Below are 18502 nucleotides of genomic sequence, written 5' to 3' on the forward strand. Positions count from 1 at the left end.
TCATATCAGAAGCTCTGATGGATGCTGATACGTCTTTGTGGTATTTCTTTGTAGAAAGAAGAGATAGCTCAGGTTCTGTGTCCCCAAATACCTCTAACCAGGAGGAGAGCGATCAGATCTGCTTGTACCATATCCGGAAAAGTTGTAGCTTTCAAGGTAGGTCAGAGGAATCCCCTTCCTCCACTTGCAGGCGGGACAGTGGTTTCTTGTTTCAAGAGTTCTGCTCTAAGGCCACCCTTCAAGGTCTTCTCCCCCATCCAGAGAGGGTTAGGGCCTTCTTAACTGAGCTGGGGTGGCATTTCTGGGGGAGTTGAGGATGGTGACAATTGAATTTCGGAAATAAGACTATAGGTGAGTTTTTGGGAATATAACTGGTCCATGCAGGAAGTGCCAAGTGTTGACCCTTGATCAGCTTAGCATGAGGTCACAGACCAGTGCAGATGCCCAATATAGTGGGAACAAATCTGAGTGTCCCTCGTAAAGGGTTGCTGTAGACTTAGAAATGCCTCAGAAACCCAGAAGGCCCTCCCTCAGTATATGTCCCTGTGTGCTCTTGGGGAACAAGAACTTAAGTTGGGGGTTTCTCTCCGTGGTCTCTCTTTTATCAAAAGTAGCACTTCTTGTGGGTACATGTGTGTCTGTATTTTCACTAAACCATTGTTTTCTTCTTACCGTTGGCCTGGGCTTTGACTGAAGAAAGCTTACTTTTCAAATTTGGTGACTCTTAAAAAAAAAAAAACAAAACACCAAACTTCTTGTTTCATTTTCAGTCTTTAAAAGCCACCCAAGCAATTCAGGACTACTTTCACTTTGTAAAAGAGTCCAATAATACAGAGTAAATTCTGAAGTTCTCCTTCAGCCTCCCCCAAAGGTAAACATGTGCTGTGTGGTCATGATGCTTGCTTTGCATATTTTTTAATGGATGGATACATGTGATAGGTATTCCTTAACATGCTTCCTTTACTTAACATTGTGTCTTGGAGATTTTTTCCACCTTAGTATATGTAAGTCCATCTTATTTTTGTTTTTATTTTTTTTAAAGACTTTATTTATTGACACAGAGAGATCACAAGCAGGCAGAGAGGCAGGCAGAGAGGGGGAAGCAGGCTCCCTGCTGAGCAGAGAGCCTGATGCGGGGCTCGATTCCAGGACCCTAAGATCATGACCTGAGCTGAAGGCAGAGGCTTTAACCCACTGAGCCACCTAGGCGCCCCAGTGCATCTTATTTTTAAAAAGCAACTGTAGTATCCAGTGAGAATGATAGTCCATTGAGCATCTGAGTACGCATGCCTATTTCCATAGCTCGGTTCCTGGAAACAGAATGCTAGCTCAAACAGATATGTGTGTCATATATACATGAATGTTTTTAAAATCAACATTATTGAGCTATAATTTACCCACTGTAAAATTTTAAATATTTAGAATTTTTCAGTATACACTGAGTTCTGGTAATAACAATTTAGATATAGAAGAATTTCTTAATTCTAAAAGTGTCCCTTTGTGCCATTACAGTTAATCCTCACCCTCTAGTTTTCTGACCTCATGCAGCCCCTATGTACTTTTTGTCATTGTAGAATTTCCCTTTCTAGAATTTCATATAAATGGAATCATACAGCATGTATTTTTCTGTCCCTGTCTTTGCTCACTTAGCATGTTATTGTGATTTGTCCATGCTGGGAGATCAGTAGTTTGGTTTTTTTTATTGCTAAGGAGTATTCTGTTGCATGGACTGACTACAATTTGTTTATCCATTCATATGTTTGATGAACATTTGAGGGGTTTCAAGTTTTTGGCTTTTATAAATATTTTACAAATATGTACAAGTTTTCATGTGGTTATCTGTTTTCACTTCTCTTGAGTGAAGGCCTTGATGTGGAATTACTGGAATATGTAAGTATGTGTTTAACTTTTTATAAGAAACTGCCACTGTCTTCCAAAGTAGGTATACCTTCCCATAAGCAATGTAGGAAAGTTCGTTGCTCTGTGTTCTTGTTAACACTTGGTATTGTCAGTCTTTTAAACTTCAGCCATTGTAATTAATGAGTAATGATATCTCATTGTGGTTTTAATTTACCTTTCCCTGATGATAATGATGTTTAATGTTTATTTTCATGTACTTCCTGGCCATTTGTATATCTTCTGTGAAGTATCTAGTTAAATTTTTTGCTAATTTTTTTATATGACTGCTTGACTGAGATATTAAGTATAATTCACATTCCATACAATTCACCCATTTAATGCTTTTTAGTGTAGTTACAGAATTATGCAGGTATTATCAAGTCAATATTAGAACATTTCTTCAGCCCCAGAGAGGTGCTCTGTCCATTCTCCCTGCCTCCATCTCCTGGCAACCACTTACATCCTGTCTGTATGGATTTGCTTGGATGTTTCATGTAAATGGAATTATACAATATGTGGTGTTTTGTGACTATTTTGTCCATTTTCTTAATTGGATTGTTGATCTCTCATTATTGAGTTGTGAGGGTTTTGAGTATTGTTATAGAAGTTGTTGTCAGATAGAGGTATTGAAAATATATTCTCCTTATCTGTGTCATTCATATTCATTTTCTCTGTGGTGCCTTTGAGGAATAAAAGTTACAATATCAATGACCATATTAGTATCTTTTTCTTTTGTAGTTTGTTTCTTGTGTCCTAAAAATCTTTGCCTGTTCCAAGCCCCCCAAAATGGCTCTATGGTTTTTTTTTTTTTTCTAATAGTTTTGTAGGTTTCACTTTTATGTTTAGGTTTAGCTGTTACTCTTGATCTGTTTACTCTAATATGATTATTCCTTAGGTATTGATTTTTGTGTGTGAATTAGCTTCCCGTCTGTGTTATTTTTTCTCACGTGTTGGGTGACTCTTGGTTGTCTTCTTGAGAATCCTGGGGTCTGCTGGTGATTCCGATTCTGATTCGGGCTTAGAGGGGAAGAGCTGCTTGGTGGTGCGGGCTGCCAGGATGTATCCTCGGAGTGGGGTGGCGGCTTTGATGGCTTCTCTCTCTCTCCAGAACTCTGGCCACGCTCGCATGTTCCTTGGGGCAAAGAACAAGGTTGCAAGGCATAAGCAGGGTATGGAGGAAGTGCCTGCTCTAGTGGGTGGGTCCCAGTTACTCTCATTGTGACTGGCCAGGTGTCCTTGCTTTTTTGTTACCTCTAACTCTGAGTTTGTTCAGGACCCCCACCCCAGACCCATTTCCATAGCAGCTGTCTTCTGCATATTTTACCTGGGTTTTTCTCTCTTTAATTCTTGTCAGTTTGATTCTGTGTGCTTCTGTGGTTTTTTTGATGGCACTCCTTATTGTTTTCCAGCATTTTTGGATTTGTTCTTCTCTCCTGCCTGTCATTTATTTATTTATAAAAGATTATTTATTTATTTGACAGACAGAGATCACAAGTAGGCAGAGGCAGGCAGAGAGAGAGGAAGGGAAGCAGGTTCCTTGCTGAGCAGAGAGCCCGATACAGGGCTCTATCCCAGGACCCTGGGATCATGACCTGAACTGAAGGCAGAGGCTTTAACCCGCTGAGCCACCCAGGTGCCCCGTCCAGCCTGTCATTTAAAGTGATGTAGGGAGAAAGGGGATATGGATGTGTTATTTTGTCTCCCAAATTGATGTGGTTTTTGCAACCCACCTTCTGGAAAGCCTAGACTCTAGACTTTAGACTCAACAAAGCAGGGAACATTAGAAGGAGGGAAAGGAAATGGAGAAAGGGGTCAAGAGGACCAGGGAAGATATGGCAGACAAGGGACCTCATTACCCGAGACCCTGCCCTCACCTGCCACCATGGCTGTAGTGGCCTGCATGGCACCCTTTTTTCTTGGGCTCCTTCTGGTTTGTGAGTGATGTGGGCTCCACGTTGAGCTCACATTAAGAACTGGAGGCCCCAGGACTGCTGTTCAACCACAGCATCTTGCTTTGGCCCCTGTGTCCTTCACAAGGAGATGTCAGCCTGAAGGGGATTGGGTGGTGTGCTTTCCCTGAAGGGGGCCTTCTTAAGGGGAGTGTCTTTGTTCCGGCTGTCCAGCACTCACTTGAGCTGGGGTCTGTAGGTGCAGTGACTGAACACTGATCATTAACCCTGATCATTTCCATTGTACCCTCAGGGAGGGAACAAGAAATCTTATTTGGTTATGATCTCTGGACCATGCCTGTGACCTTATCTATTCAGATTGGGCCCTTCATTATTGTTCTATCTTACATACTCTGGTAGAGAGTCCAAGAGGTCTCTTAGCTTGTTGTGAGCTGTCCATGCTGTAACTCTGGACAAGTCATGATGTCCTGAGTCCCCAGAGTGGCTTAACCCAGACTTGGTGAATTGGGGAATTTCCTCATTTGAGTCTCCTTGGCTGGGTGTTCTTGTCTGTCCTGTCTGCCTGGCCTCAGGCCTGGCTTTTGACAATCCCAGACAGCCTGCTCGCCTGCCTCTATGGTCCTCCTCCCACAAGGTAACTTTTGTAGAGTCTGTGGGAAAGAAGTGGCATTGAAATGTGACTGAAAGGCTGTGTACAATATTATTATTATTATTATTATTATTATTATTATTATTTATTTGTTTTAAAGATTTATTTATCTATTTTAGAGAGCAAAGTGCATGTGCAAAAGTCGGGGGTAGGGACAGAGGGAGAGAATCTTTCAAGCATATGCCCTGCTGAGCATGGAGCCCTACTGGGCTTGATCTCATGACCCTGAGATCATGACCTGAGCTGAAATCAAGAGTCAGACGCTTAACTGACTGAGCCACCCAGGTGCCCCTACATAGACTTTTAGAAAATTTTATTTTTTTTCCAGTGTCAAATTAGCCATGTTTCATTGTCATTGTTTTGAAAGATAAAGATGCATGAAGGACAGCCAGTAGGAAATGTTTCTCTCATACCTTTTTTTTCTGGCACCCAGATCCCCTCCAGAAACAATTATTGTTACCAGTTCTTGGCTGTCCTTCCCAAAGATTTTATTCTTGTATAAGCATATATGTCTGGTCAGTTTCCTTCTCACATAGGTGCTCTATGCACACTGTTTTGTATCTTTTTTCACTTAACTAGACATTTAGTTTTTTGGAATATATTCTTATGGTTCAGAATTCTGAAGACATAGGAAACAACAGGAATCTTTCCTCATAGCTTTGTCCCTGGTGACCCACTTCACCTCAGCAAGGAAAAATATGCATGTATGTATGTATTCAATCGGAGTATCTCTAATTTTTCTTTTCTGTGTTTCACCCGAATAGAGGTATGTGTACCTTGTCATGTATCTTTCTACCCAGTAGCGTGTATGTTGGAGGTAGGTCCGTGTCAGAGTGCAAAGAGCGTCCTGCAGCTTTTCTTTTAAGTCTGCCTTTCCTCTGTGAGGATATAACAGAACCTCATATAGAATATTGGAAGGTAGAGAGAGAAAGTGTTGGGTACATTCCAGACGAGGCAGGCAGGATGTGCTGGAGTGACAGAGGTCCCAGAGAGCACACGGAAGATGTGGGGGAAGTGACTGGCTGGGAACTGTAGAGCTGGGCCATTCTGTTTATTTGGGCAGGGGCAGGGTGGTGTGTATAAACATCTTCAGAGATGTGGGGGTGTTTTGAGGGGGTGAGTATGTTAGCAGCCAGAAGATCAGAGTGGGCTGGAGCCACACTGCTGACTTAGCTGTGGTCAGATGTGTCAGGGTTTGGATGAGTTTCTAGTGGAGATGAACCTGGCTCTGTTTTTGCTATGACTGCTCCTTGTCCACATGCTACATGCATAGCGATAATGGGTTGTCATACTGTCCCCTGCAGTCTGATTGGTGTTCTCACTATCAGCTTCTTTACTGGCGAGATGAAATTCATACATGATGTAACCTACTAACACGTGTTTTTAAAAATTGACCTAATGTCCTGTTAAAAGGGGAAGCGTAAAAGGGAAGTTGTATAATAGATCACACAACATTTCAGTATTTAGGTGCTCAGGTATGACTGCTCTAAAAATGACTCCCCTGCAGTTCTCCAAAGTTTTCCCAGGTCAGTGGGCAGCACCACACCCATTGAGAACCACAGGACTAGGTCATGCTTTGTATATATTGCCAAGATGCCTTACTTCCTTATATTCTTATTTTAGATAAGTGTAATAAAGTTCACTTCCATTTGCCATATCGATGGCAGTTCTTGGACAGAGGCAAGTGGAAGGATTTGGACAAAATGGAGCTTATTGAAGAGCATATAGCATCCCAGGAAAGACAGGTATGAAATATGTCACTTGTGTCCACTGTGTGCCTGGTTGAGTGCAGGGTTGGGAGTTGAGACTCGCAGAGTTGAGATTTGATACCGCGTGCGTGTATCACACACACATGTGCATGCACATGCACATGCACACCCTCTTCCCCTCCCACACCAAGTAAACAACCTGGACCGGAGGTAAAGGCTTTGGGCTGGAAATTAGAAGTTAATGTTCATACTGTGTTTTGGTCCTCTGCTTTCCCACCTTTCTCTCCTTTAGGAAGGAGCCGTGGGGAAAGGAGATGTTGGTACCAAGTAAGTTTTGAATCATTTGCTGCTGGGATTGATCACGTACATATATCCACACTGATTACTGCGGAAGAGCAAGAGGCATTCATTTGTGAAATTTTAGCCATTGTGTGTAGAGTCCTGTAGCTGAACTGCTGTTTATTGTTTGGCTTTTAACTTTTTAATTTTTCTAAGTGTGTCCCACTATTTTCACTTAGTCAATTTAGAGTCAATTGGCAAGTCCCAGAGAGGCTTATTTTCAAATACTTCTCATATTGTGGCTTGAACTTGCTAAAATATGTTGCCAAGAAAAGAATTTAAGCCTACTTTTTAAATGGGAAAAATAAATTTGTGCTCAGAGTGCAATTACGCACAAATTGCTGCTGGTAAAGTATGTGAAACAAATTGTTCCCCTTTGGAAGATGAATTGGCTCACATGTGCCCCCCTCTCTCTTTTTCTGAGGCAGAATTTACACATAGGGAAGTACACAGATAGTAATTGCATAGTTCGCTGAGTCTTGACAAATGCACGCGTTCATGTAGCAGAGACTCTAATCCAAACAGAGATCATTTGCATCACCCCAGAAAGTCTTCTCCTGTCCCCTTTGCGTCAGTGCCCACCTGTGGGCCACCATTGTTCCGACATCTGTCACCACAGATTAGTCTCGCCTGGTCTTGAGCCCCATCTAAATGGAGACTTACCCTCTCTACCGCCATGTCTGGTGCCTTTCTCTCAGCGCTCTGTTCTCAAGACTCAGCCACAGCCTGCTGTCTCCCGGTGCACATGCATGCGAGTTGGGGGGCAGATGAAACTGCGGGGGGCAGGTGGGGGTGGGTAGGCTGGGTCTGTCTTCAGCTCTGCCAGGTGATGCTAAACTGTTTTCCGAAGTGATTCTGCTGCTTTCCACCCCCATCCATGGTCTGTGGTAACCATCTCCCTAATGTCTGGTATTGTTTGCCATCTGAACTTTGCCCAGCCTGGGGATGTAAAGTGGTATCTCGGCTTGCCTCTCTCCAGGTCCTAATGAGAGAAGGTGTCTCTGCCTGTTTGGGGGCCATTCCTTGTAGTTTGCTTGTTTTGTTGAAGGGAAGTTTGTGTGTTTAGTTTTTTATTTAGTTTAGGAACTCTTTAAATTTCTGGATATTAAATATGCTTTGAAAATAAACTCTTCCTGTCAACTTATGATATTTTTTAATATAGAGAAGTATTTAACCATCTTTATCTTTATGGTTTTGTACTTTTTGAGTCATAAGAAATCCTTATCCCAAGACCATGAGGAAATGTTTCTAAATTTTCTTTAAAAAGTCTCAATTTTTTTTTTAAGATTTATTTATTTATTTATTTGATAGACAGGGATCACAAGTAGGCAGAGAGGCAGGCAGAGAGAGAGGAGGAAGCAGGCTCCCTGCTGAGCAGGACCCTGGGATCATGACCTGAGCCAAAGGCAGAGGCTTTAACCCACTGAGCCACCCAAGTGCCCCAAAAGTTTTCGATGTTTTAAAGGACTGTGTTTACTCTTTTGCTGCAGGTGGTGAAGTATGGGTCCACTTTCATTCTTACACAGATGAATTAACCAGTTTTGCCAAAATTGCTTTTTTAAAAAAAATACTTATTTAAAAAAATTAAAAGTTGTAAAAAAAAATTAAAATTGTGATAATATACACATAACAAAATTTGCCATCCTAACTATCTTTAAGGGTACACTGTGGTGGCTTTACATTCACATCGTTGTGCGGCCATCCCCAACATCCATTGCCAGCAGTTATTTTAAACCTGTCAAAATTGAGCCAAATTTGGCAAACTCTTAACACCTTTTATAGCTTATTTTCAGACCCATGTGCCAAATATCACTTGTTTAAGTAGGCCATCTCTTCTCCATGTATTTCCAGGGCCACCTGTGACAGGTGCGGAATTAGCAAATACACCCAGGTCTGTTTCTGGTCTCTTCTCTTCCATTGGTCTGTCTGTCTGTGTGTCACACTGTCTTACCTAGTGGAGCTTTAGAGTGTGTGTTGGCATCTGATAAGCCAGTCTCCCATCTTGTCTGTCTTTGAGCTCCCTGGGCTCTTGGTCTTTTGCTCCTCCTTAGAAATTTCTAAATCTTACTGGTTCATCTCTGTTGCAATTTTTGAAATTGAAATTACATTGACTGTTGTCAGTCCTAGGAGAACTGACATCCTAATGGTGCTGAGATTTTTCTGTTCATATACATGATAGCAGCTGATTTATTTAAATATTTTAAAATGTCTTTCAGTAGTTCTGTAATTTCTCCATTAAGGTCTTGGGTATCTTTTGTTAGAGAATTACTTTTTTTTTTCCCAGTTGTATTGAGATAGAATTGACATACAACAGTGTAGAAGTGTAAGGTGGGCAGCACAAGGACTTGACAGATGTATACATTGTATGACGACCCCCACAATAAGTTCAGTTAACCTCCCTCACTTCATACAGTTACAAAAAACAATTTTTTCCCTTATGATATAATGAGAACTTGTAGAATTTATTCTTTTAGCACTTTTAAATGTACCATAAAACGGGGCGCCTGGGTGGCTCAGTGGGTTAAACCCTCTGCCTTCAGCTCAGGTCATGATTCCAGGATCCTGGGATGGAGCCCTGCTCGGCAGGGAGCCTGCTTCCCCACCCTCACCTCTGCCTGCCTCTCTGCCTACTTGTGATTTCTGTCTGTCAAATAAATAAATAAATCTTTAAAAATACATATACACCATAAAACATTGTTAACTTTTGTACATTGTACATTGCATCCCCAGTTTAAAAAAAATTGTTTCTCTCTGCTGATGCACAGAAATGCAGTTGACTTTTTTGTCAGCTATTACATCTTGCAACTTTACTAAAATATCTGAACTCAGAAGACTCTACTGATAATTTGAGTTATCTGTAATTCAAAGTTGCCTGTGTATTCTATCTAGAAGTTAGTATCTGTGAATAGCATTTTTTAAAAAGATTTTACGAGGGGGAGGGAGAAGCTGACTCCCTAATGAGCAAGAAGTCCAGTGTGGGGTTCCATCCTACACCCTGGGATCATGACTTGAGCCAAAGGCAGAAGCTTAACTGACTGAGCCACCCAGGAACCCTTGTGAATAGCATTTTAATTTCCTCCTTTTTTATACTTACGCATGTTACTTCTTTTTATTGCCTATTGCCTGATTGTAGTGGCGAGGACCTCCAGTGGCATGCTGAATGTAAGTGGTGATTAGCTGGAATATTGTTTTTTCTTCTTCTTTCCCTTGATTTTAAGAGGAGTAATTATTAAATGTTTCACCTTAAGCATGAGTGAATATTTGGAATCTTTGACTTGCTAACAAATCCCAGTTTTATTCCTAGAATGCTAAGAGGGTTTTTTGGTTTTTTTTCAAGATTTTTATTTATTTGAGGGGTGCCTGGGTGACTCAGTTGGTTAAGTGACTGCTTTCAGCTCAGATCATGATCCTGGAGTCCTGGGATTGAGTCCCACATCGGGCTCCCTGCTCAGCAGGCAGTCTGCTTCTCCCTCTGACCGTCTCCCCTCTCATGCCCATTCTCTCACTCTCTCAAGTAAATAAATAAAATCTTTTAAAAAAGATTTTATCTATTTGAGAGAGAGAGAGAGAGCGTGTGTGTGTACAGGGAAAGGGAGGGGCAGACTCCCCGGCTCAGGTCTTGATCCCAGGACCCTGAGATCATGACCTGAGCCGAAGCATACACTTAATTAACTGAGCCACCCAGACACCTCTAGGGGTTTTTTAAAAAAAATTGTGTATAAAAATGGAATTTTTGAAATGTCTATGCTACCTAAAGCAATCTACACATTTAATGCAATTCCTATCAAAGTACCATCCATCTTTTTCAAAGAAATGGAACAAATAATTCTAAAATTTATATGGAACCAAGAAAAGACCTCGAATAGCCAAAGGGATATTGAGAAAAGAAAGCCCAGAGTTGGTGGCATCACAATTCCGGACTTCAAGCTCTATTACAAGCTGTCATCATCAAGACAAGCATGGTACTGGCACAAAAACAGACAAATAGATCAATGGAACAGAATAGAGAGAGCCAGAAATAGACCCTCAACTCTATGGTCAACTAATCTTCGACAAAGCAGGAAGAATGTCCAATGGAAAAAAAGACAGCCTCTTCAACAAATGGTGTTGGGAAAATTGGACAGCGACATGCAGAAAAATGAAATTGGACCATTTCCTTCTACCACACACGAAAATAGACTCAAAATGGATGAAGGACCTCAGTGTGAGAAAGGAATCCATCAAAATCCTTGAGGAGAACACAGGCAGCAACCTCTTTGACCTCAGCCGCAGCAACATCTTCCTAGGAACATCGCCAAAGGCGAAGGGAAGCAAGGGCAAAAAATGAACTATTGGGATTTTCATCAAGATCAAAAGCTTTTGCACAGCAAAGGAAACAGTTAACAAAACCAAAAGACAACTGACAGAATGGAAGAAGATATTTGCAAATGACATATCAGATAAAGGACTAGTGTCCAAAATCTATAAAGAACTTAGCAAACTCAACACCCAAAGAACAAATAATCCAATCAAGAAATGGGCAGAGGACATGACAGACATTTCTGCAAAGAAGACATCCAGATGGCCAACAGACACATGAAAAAGTGCTCCATATCACTCGGCATCAGGGAAATGCAAATCAAAACCACAATGAGATATAACCTCACACCAGTCAGAATGGCTAAAAACAAGTCAGATGCTGGCAAGGATGCGGAGAAAGGGGAACCCTCCTACACTGTTGGTGGGAATGCAAGCTGGTGCAGCCACTCTGGAAAGCAGCATGGAGGTTCCTCAAAATGTTGAAAATAGAACTGCCCTATAACCTAGCAATTGCACTACTGGGTATTTACCCTAAAGATACAAACATAGTGATCCGAAGGGGCACGTGCACCCGAATGTTTATAGCAGCATTGTCCACAATAGCCAAACTATGGAAAGAACTTAGATGTCCATCAACAGATGAATGGATAAAGAAGATGTGGTATATATACACAATGGAATACTATGCAGCCATCAAAAGAAATGAAATCTTGCCATTTGCGACAACATGGATGACTAGAGCGTATCATGCTTAGCGAAATAAGTCAAGCGGAGAAAGACAACTATCATATGATCTCCCTGATATGAGGAAGTGGTGATGCAACATGGGGGCCTAAGTGGCCAATGAAACAAGATGGGATTGGGAGGGAGACAAACCATAAGTGACTCTTAATCTCACAAAACAAACTGAGAGTTGCTGGGGGGAGGGGGGTTGGGAGAAGGGGGGTGGGGTTATTGACATAGTGGGGAGGGTATGTGCTTTGGTGAGTGCTGTGAAGTGTGTAAACCTGGCGATTCATAGACCTGTAACCCCTGGGGATAAAAATATATGTTTATAAAAATAAAAAAATTAAAAAAAAAAAAAAGAAAACAATCATTTAAAAAAAAATGGAATTTTATTGAGTGCTTTTTCTTTATCAAGAGTCCATGCTTTGTTCTCCTGTATTTGTTAATGCAGTTAACAACATTAATTTTCTGATAAGTCCACTATATTTCTAGGCTTAAGTCATAGTTGTGCAGTTCTCTCTTGCTCTCTCTCTGACATACACACACACACACACACACACACTGCTGAATTTGGATGGCCAGTACTTAATTTAAGATTTTTGCATCCATGTTTGAGTGAGATTGGTCTATAATTTTTTGATATTATCTTGATCTGGTTTTTATCTTAGGAAATATCTAACCTCATAAAGATGAGATTGGGATGGTTTCTTTTTCTGTTCTCTGAAAACACTCATGTACCGTTAGAATTGCTTTTTCCTGAATAATTGACCATGTGTCTAAAGAATATTGAGGTGTAATGTTTAATTTATGGGAAGATTTTTTTAAAGATTTTATTTATTTGAAGGGTCAGTTTCTACTGCCCAGTTTCTTATAATTGTTAGAGGATCAGTCAGGTTTTCTATTTTTGTTGAGTCAATTTTGGTAAATTTATTATATTTTTCAGGAGTTTGTTCATTTTATTTGTTGTCAGACTAATTGTCATAAAGTTGCTTATAATATCCCTTTTAGTATCTATGGCATCTTTCATTTTTTACCCTCTGTAATTCTAATATTCTCCTTTTTTCTTGATCATTCTTGCAGACACTAATTTTATTTTCAGAGAATATTAATTTCATTAATATTTTTTTGTATAAGAACCGACTGTCCTCCCCTCTTCCCACTTGGAACTCCCTCCCCCTACAGTGTGACACTGTTATATTTAAGTTCACATCTGTCAGCTGAGCATCAAGAAGACCACAGGTAGAACCCGAGTGTTCATTTGGCTGGTGGAGAATTCCATTTACCTCTCATGTTCTTTTGCAGGATCCTGTGTGCTGAGTCAGCCAGCAACTTTCACTTTGATTGTCTAGACTTTGAGTCCATGATGTTTGGCGCGGCCCCCGCCCGCCGCCTCTCCACGGCCTCCTCGGTTACTAAACCTCCACACTTCATCCTCACCACTGACTGGGTTTGGTACTGGACTGATGAGTTTGGTTCTTGGCAGGAATATGGACAACAAGTAAGTGTCACAGAAAGAGGGCAAGTATTTTCCCCCAAGCGTCCGTGATGGAGGAGCCGTTCCCAGACACGAACATGAGGGTTGTCCTGGAGAGTCCTTGACAGAGGCAAAGATGCCCATATCCCCCTATGACTCTTGCTTTGGGGGAATTAGGGCAAAACTAGTTAGTTGTTCCTTTGTAGGAGGTTCTGTCTTGAATGTTTAGGTATCTGTTGGCTTCATGAGAACTGAATGACTATAGATTATAATGAGTTGACATTTCTTCATTGGTTTTGTTAAATGGGGTAGAGAGATGCCTCTCTAACTGTCGAACAGGTAACTCCAGAGCAAGTGCCTGTGTGTGTAGGAGAGTGTGGGTAGCTGCACAGTATACTTGAAGGCTTTTCAGAGGTGGCCTTCTGCCTTCTCTGTAGCAGCAACTTCACAGAATGTGGGCAAGTGTAAGAAAGTGGATTCATTTCAGGTATTGATTTGGAATCTGGATCTAATAACTGCTGCTGCCAATTATTTGAAGATGTTCATGGCTGAGTCAGATTGAGTCCCCTGGTCACTTGTAGAGGTACAAGGATAGGAAGGTCACCACATCTATGTGGATCTATATGGATAGCTTTCCAAAATGAATTTTGGGATTATGATCTGATAGACACTTATATTCTTCCAGGTTATAGAAGGCTATATTAAAGCTTGAGTTTCTTGTTCTTACCTGCACCTGGAATGTCTTCTTCTCTGGGAACACTGTAATGAGAGCTATATGAGCACAGGGAGGTTGGTCTCTACTGTGCCTCCAGTGTGCCCCTGTGTGGAGAATAGTGCCTATACCTAGCAGGTCCTCAGGGCAAAGACATTGCCTGGCTGAAGGACAGAGTAATTGCTGTCCTCTGGCCTATTGGACATGGTCACAATCATCAGGGGCCTCACTTCAGCCTTCATCTGCTTCCCCTCTGCGTCCTCAAGTGCCAGCCTTTCCTTGGTGGCTCTTCTGTCTGCCCTCTTTCCCACCTACCTGCCCCTCTTGAGCATCCTGGGGTTTTTTCCACCTTCCTTGCCATGTAGATTTGCTCAAGGAGGCTCCCTGCCATTGCTCTTGGTTTGGTCAGGAGCAGGAGCGGGGAGGCCGTGCCTGGCGTGGAGGAGCAGGAGAGAATGAGGGGCTGGTCATGCTCCCTGAATGGAGCTTACCTGGTAGCATCAGGGGGGACCGTGTAGCAGGTGAGAAACTTAGCTAATGCAACAACCTCTCCCCTTTTGTTTTGTGATTTGTCCCCTTTCTTGGGGAGCTGAGTGGGATGACATTAGACCCTGGTGACACTCTATGCAAAAGTATTTTTCCTTAGGTGACTTTGCAAACTGGATTGTCATGACTTTAGGGAGTAGGGGCCTTTCTCCTCCAAACACCCCCTACTTACGCTTTTCCCTTATTCTTTTCTATGCGGCTACTTTCTTGCAGTTTAGGCGGAGTGTATGACCTCATTCAGGACATGAGAATCTCTGTCAATGACCTGTATTTGGGTTCATTGATATATTGCACAGTGCTGGGGTACAGATGCACGTGTGTGAGCTCAGTGGCTTTTGGTTGTGTGGTCTCATTTGGTACCATCAGCTGGATCCTCTCCTAAGATGGCCTGTCCATTCTAGCTCTTCTTTTCCCCACACACTCCTGGAGTTCCTGCATATGTGGATTTCTTTCTTATTTTTCTGCTAATTGACAGTTTAGGACCATTTCCTTTTGATTCAGGGAAACTAGGTTCTCTTCTGCCTGATTTCAGGATGTACAGCCCAATTTCAGGTCCACATTGCCTCCACCCTATATTAATTTCCTGAGGCTACCACAGACTGGGTGGCTTAGAACAACAGTGATATATTGTCTCACAGCTGGATGCTGGAAATCAAAACCAAGGTGTCAGCAGGGTCATGTTCCTTTGAAACTTGTTAGGAATCATACCTGCTCTTCCTAGCTTTTGGTGGCTTCCCTGGCTTGTGGGTGCCTCAGTCCAGGCTCTGCCTCGTTGTCCTGTGGTCTTCTCCCTGAGTCTGCACGTGACCGTTCTCTTTTAAGGGCAGAGGTTGTGTGGTTTAGGAGCCCATCCTATTCTAGCATGATCTCATCTTAATTAATTACAGGGTAGTAACCCTGTTTCCAAATAAGGTCAAGTTTCGAGGTACTAGGTTTAAGACTTCAGCTTATCTTTTTTGGCAACCAGCCTGTCACAATTCAGTTCATAACGTAATCTTGGGTTTAAAGGTCTTACTGTTCTTAGCCCACTGAATTTTCCTATGTTGACCTTGACGTCCCTGAGGTGTTGGGCTCCAGGATGCCTTAACCTGACCTGTATCCTCCTTGGATCATTCTCAGCAGGCTTCTCATGTCGATTGACATTTTGCATTTTTTCCCCCTTGCCTGTGATCCTCTTTACCTTGCTATAAAACCTCTACTGTTGCCCTCACCCTTTTGTACCTGAACAACGCATCCATCTCTACTTGAAAGGCAAGACCCTCGTTTGTTCCCCTACTTGCCAGGATCTGACTTCTGTTCCTGTTACTTGTTCATCTAGTCACTTTTTTTAAAAAATAGATTTTATTTATTTATTTGAGAGAGAATGAGAGAGAGAGAGAGAGAGAGAGAGAGCGAGCACAAAAAGGGGAGGGTCAGAGGGAGAAGCAGACTCCCTGCTGAGCAGAAAGCCTAAAGCGGGATTCAACTCCAGGATCATGACCTGAGCCAAAGGCAGTTGCTTAACCAACTGAGCCACCCAGGTGCCCCTCATCTAGTCACTATCCGTGGAGTGCCCGAAGGAGGTGGGACCCTGCCAGGCACAGCCCTCACAGTGCTGTTGACACTGCAAATGGTCAAGGGCCCAGGTGCCAAATCTGGTGGCATTTCCAGCCTTGGCCCACTCCCTCCTCAGTCTCCTGGCTGCCTTGCTCTTCCTCTGTCTCCTTCATGGGCTGTTTCTTTCTGCTCCCCTTCATGAATTTTGGGGGGAGGGTCCCCAGGGTTCAGCCCATGCCTGATGTTCTTCTGACATTAGTGGCCAACTTAAGTGATCTCTGCACCTCTGTCTCCAGACCAGATTCCTCTTCAAACTTCAGATGGGCATATCTAGAAACTGGCCCAATATTTCTGTGGCACCTTTGCATTTGGTTCCAGGCACTATGCTGTGTGTTCCAGGCACTGTGCTGGCTCCAGGCCTTATTTTAATGATTCTTCCAGCCTGTTGAGGATGGGACGGCACTCTTGTCTCGTGTTAGGGGCATGACTTAAGTTTGTTCCTGTTCTTGTCCTGTTGAGATCACAGAAGTTCAGAGGGGCCAAAATTCAAACTCAGTCCATCCCCAAATCTTAGATGTCCTATAGGTAATTGGAGAGAAGGTGTGGGATCAAAATGGGTAATGCATTTTGACAGAGAGCTTCCGTGGGCTCAGAAAAGAACACAGAGAGGGACTAAGCTCTGAAGGGTGCTGGGTGCAAGAACGGGCAGAGAAGAGGCAGCCATGCTCAGCCCATCCCTCCAAGTGGACCGAAGAATTCAGTGTTGACATTCACCCTCATTCAAATGCTTGTGTCATCCATTAGGAGTAATTTGAATGCTGCTGTCTTCTGTCGCAGCCGTCCACTTACCTGCTTAGCAGGACCTGCATTTACTATTTTCCCGGGCAGCTTTTAGGAGGCATTCGTGTTGGCTTCTGTGCTGTGTCTCCCTCTCCTGCCACACCCCTGCTCCCTGGCTTCCACTTCCCTGCCTCCCCCATGACACAGATACCCACCGCAGGCATGTCTGCAGTGTGGTGTGGATCGCGCCCAGCAGCTTGCTTCATCATCGTAGCTTTTTTGCCTTCATGGAGTATCTGTCCGGCTTTCCCTGTAGGGCTTGGAGCACCCCGTGACCACTGTCAGCAGCAGCGATTTGGAGAAGGCCTACCTGGCGTACTGTGCCCCGGGCTCTGACGCCCAGGCAGCCGTCCTGAAGTTCCAGGCCGGAAAGCACAAATACGAGTTAGACTTCAAAGGTATGTCCTGACCTGTTGCCCTCACCCAGCAGGGTTTGGCCATCTGTTGGCCCGGCCTTTCCCTCCTTTACCCTGGAGAAGTTCCGTGTACACACTGAGGGCCAGGAAAGAAAAGGAGAGGGGGTCCCTGCTCCTGAAGTGCTGTCCACGTGGAAGGGGAGTCAGACCTGTGACAGATGGTGGCAGCCCGGGGTGGATGGAGGAACAGCTGCCGGGGAGAGGGAGGTGAAGGGAGAGGAACCCGAGGAAGGACGGGAGCCCGAAGTGTGGAGGAACAGGCCGGGGCCGCTTTTGTGCAGTGCTGGTGGTCCTGTAGGCCATGGATGAGGCTCTGGGGTCCCAGGGTTAACCTTGGTCCCTGGTGTCAGCCATTCTGCTCTGCACTGTGCCCTGTCCTCCCTGGCCTGGCCGCTCCCCATTGTCCTCTCAGCACCTGTGGCTCAGGTGGGCTGCAGACTGAGCACATGCTAGACGTGCACTTTTCTTAAAAGATACTGGAAGCGAAAAAAAAAAAAAAAAAAAAAAAAAAAGATACTGGAAGCGGGATTGTCCTGCGCCCATAGTGTCCTGACACTGAACTTTAAGTGACTTGTTCTGGCTGCCTTTGCAGACAGACAGAAACAGGCCAAATACCCTTTGGCCAGTTCATGTAGTGACTGATTTTGGAGGATTTTTTTTTTTTCATTTTAGTTTTTTCTGTGGCTTCTCTTAAGACATTTCCTCATGGTTTTATCAGCCCAGCTCTGTTTAACTCAGTGTTGCCTTACCTTTTAAATTCTGAGTCCTTCTGAATGTTCAGCACCTTTTGAGGGAATTCACTGGGCCTTCCTTTAAATACAATTTGCTGTTTTTTCTGTTTTGTGGACCTTCTGCTATGTGGAGGGCCGCAGAGTGCGTGCACTGAATTATCCTAAAACCACGCGACCTGCTCGCTGTGGTTTTGTAGTGCTTGTTTTCTTGGTGAGGGTGGAATCGCTGCCCCTCAGTGTGCCCTTGCAGAGATTCTGTGTTCTCTGCAGGGACAGTGGCTCACCTGCCCTCAGCATCTGCTGGGGACCAGCAGCCATAGGTCAAGTCTGGTTTCCTGTCCACAGTCTGATAGATACAAATGCACGAAAGGGACAGCGAGTTACATGAGGATCAAGTCCTTGCAACTAGCACCCATCTGAAGGCCACTGGCAACTGTTTGAAACACTCCTTTTAAGTATCTGGAAAATGTCAGAGCCAGAAATGTCAGATGCGGCCTTTACCATTCTCAGCCTAGTCTGCATCCCCAGGGGACAGAACCGAGAATCAGGGTAAGGGTGGGAAAGAGCACACACATGCGGTTTTCTGTAAATTGCAGGAAAAAGTGTGTTCACGCCACACTGACCCAGTCTCACGTGGATAGGCACAATTCGTTTTGCTGGTGGTGGATCACAGCAGCAACAGAAGTAGTTTGAGGTGAGTTAGGTTCCCGTCTCAC

The 18502-nt window shown here is 43.5% G+C and overlaps 1 protein-coding gene across 1 annotated transcript in view; it reads left to right on the forward strand.

The window, feature by feature from the left end:
* PARP12 (poly(ADP-ribose) polymerase family member 12) overlaps nucleotides 1-18502 on the forward strand; it is a 42479-nt gene that overhangs the window by 9616 nt on the left and 14361 nt on the right. The window contains exons 4-8 of the mRNA XM_032305850.1: nucleotides 55-156; nucleotides 6082-6203; nucleotides 6460-6494; nucleotides 12834-13029; nucleotides 16896-17037. Of these exons, the coding sequence (XP_032161741.1) occupies nucleotides 55-156; nucleotides 6082-6203; nucleotides 6460-6494; nucleotides 12834-13029; nucleotides 16896-17037 (597 nt within the window). The remainder of the gene's footprint in view (nucleotides 1-54; nucleotides 157-6081; nucleotides 6204-6459; nucleotides 6495-12833; nucleotides 13030-16895; nucleotides 17038-18502) is intronic.

Source organism: Mustela erminea, chromosome 11 (assembly GCF_009829155.1).
Source record: "Mustela erminea isolate mMusErm1 chromosome 11, mMusErm1.Pri, whole genome shotgun sequence".
Taxonomy (NCBI): Eukaryota; Metazoa; Chordata; class Mammalia; order Carnivora; family Mustelidae; genus Mustela; species Mustela erminea.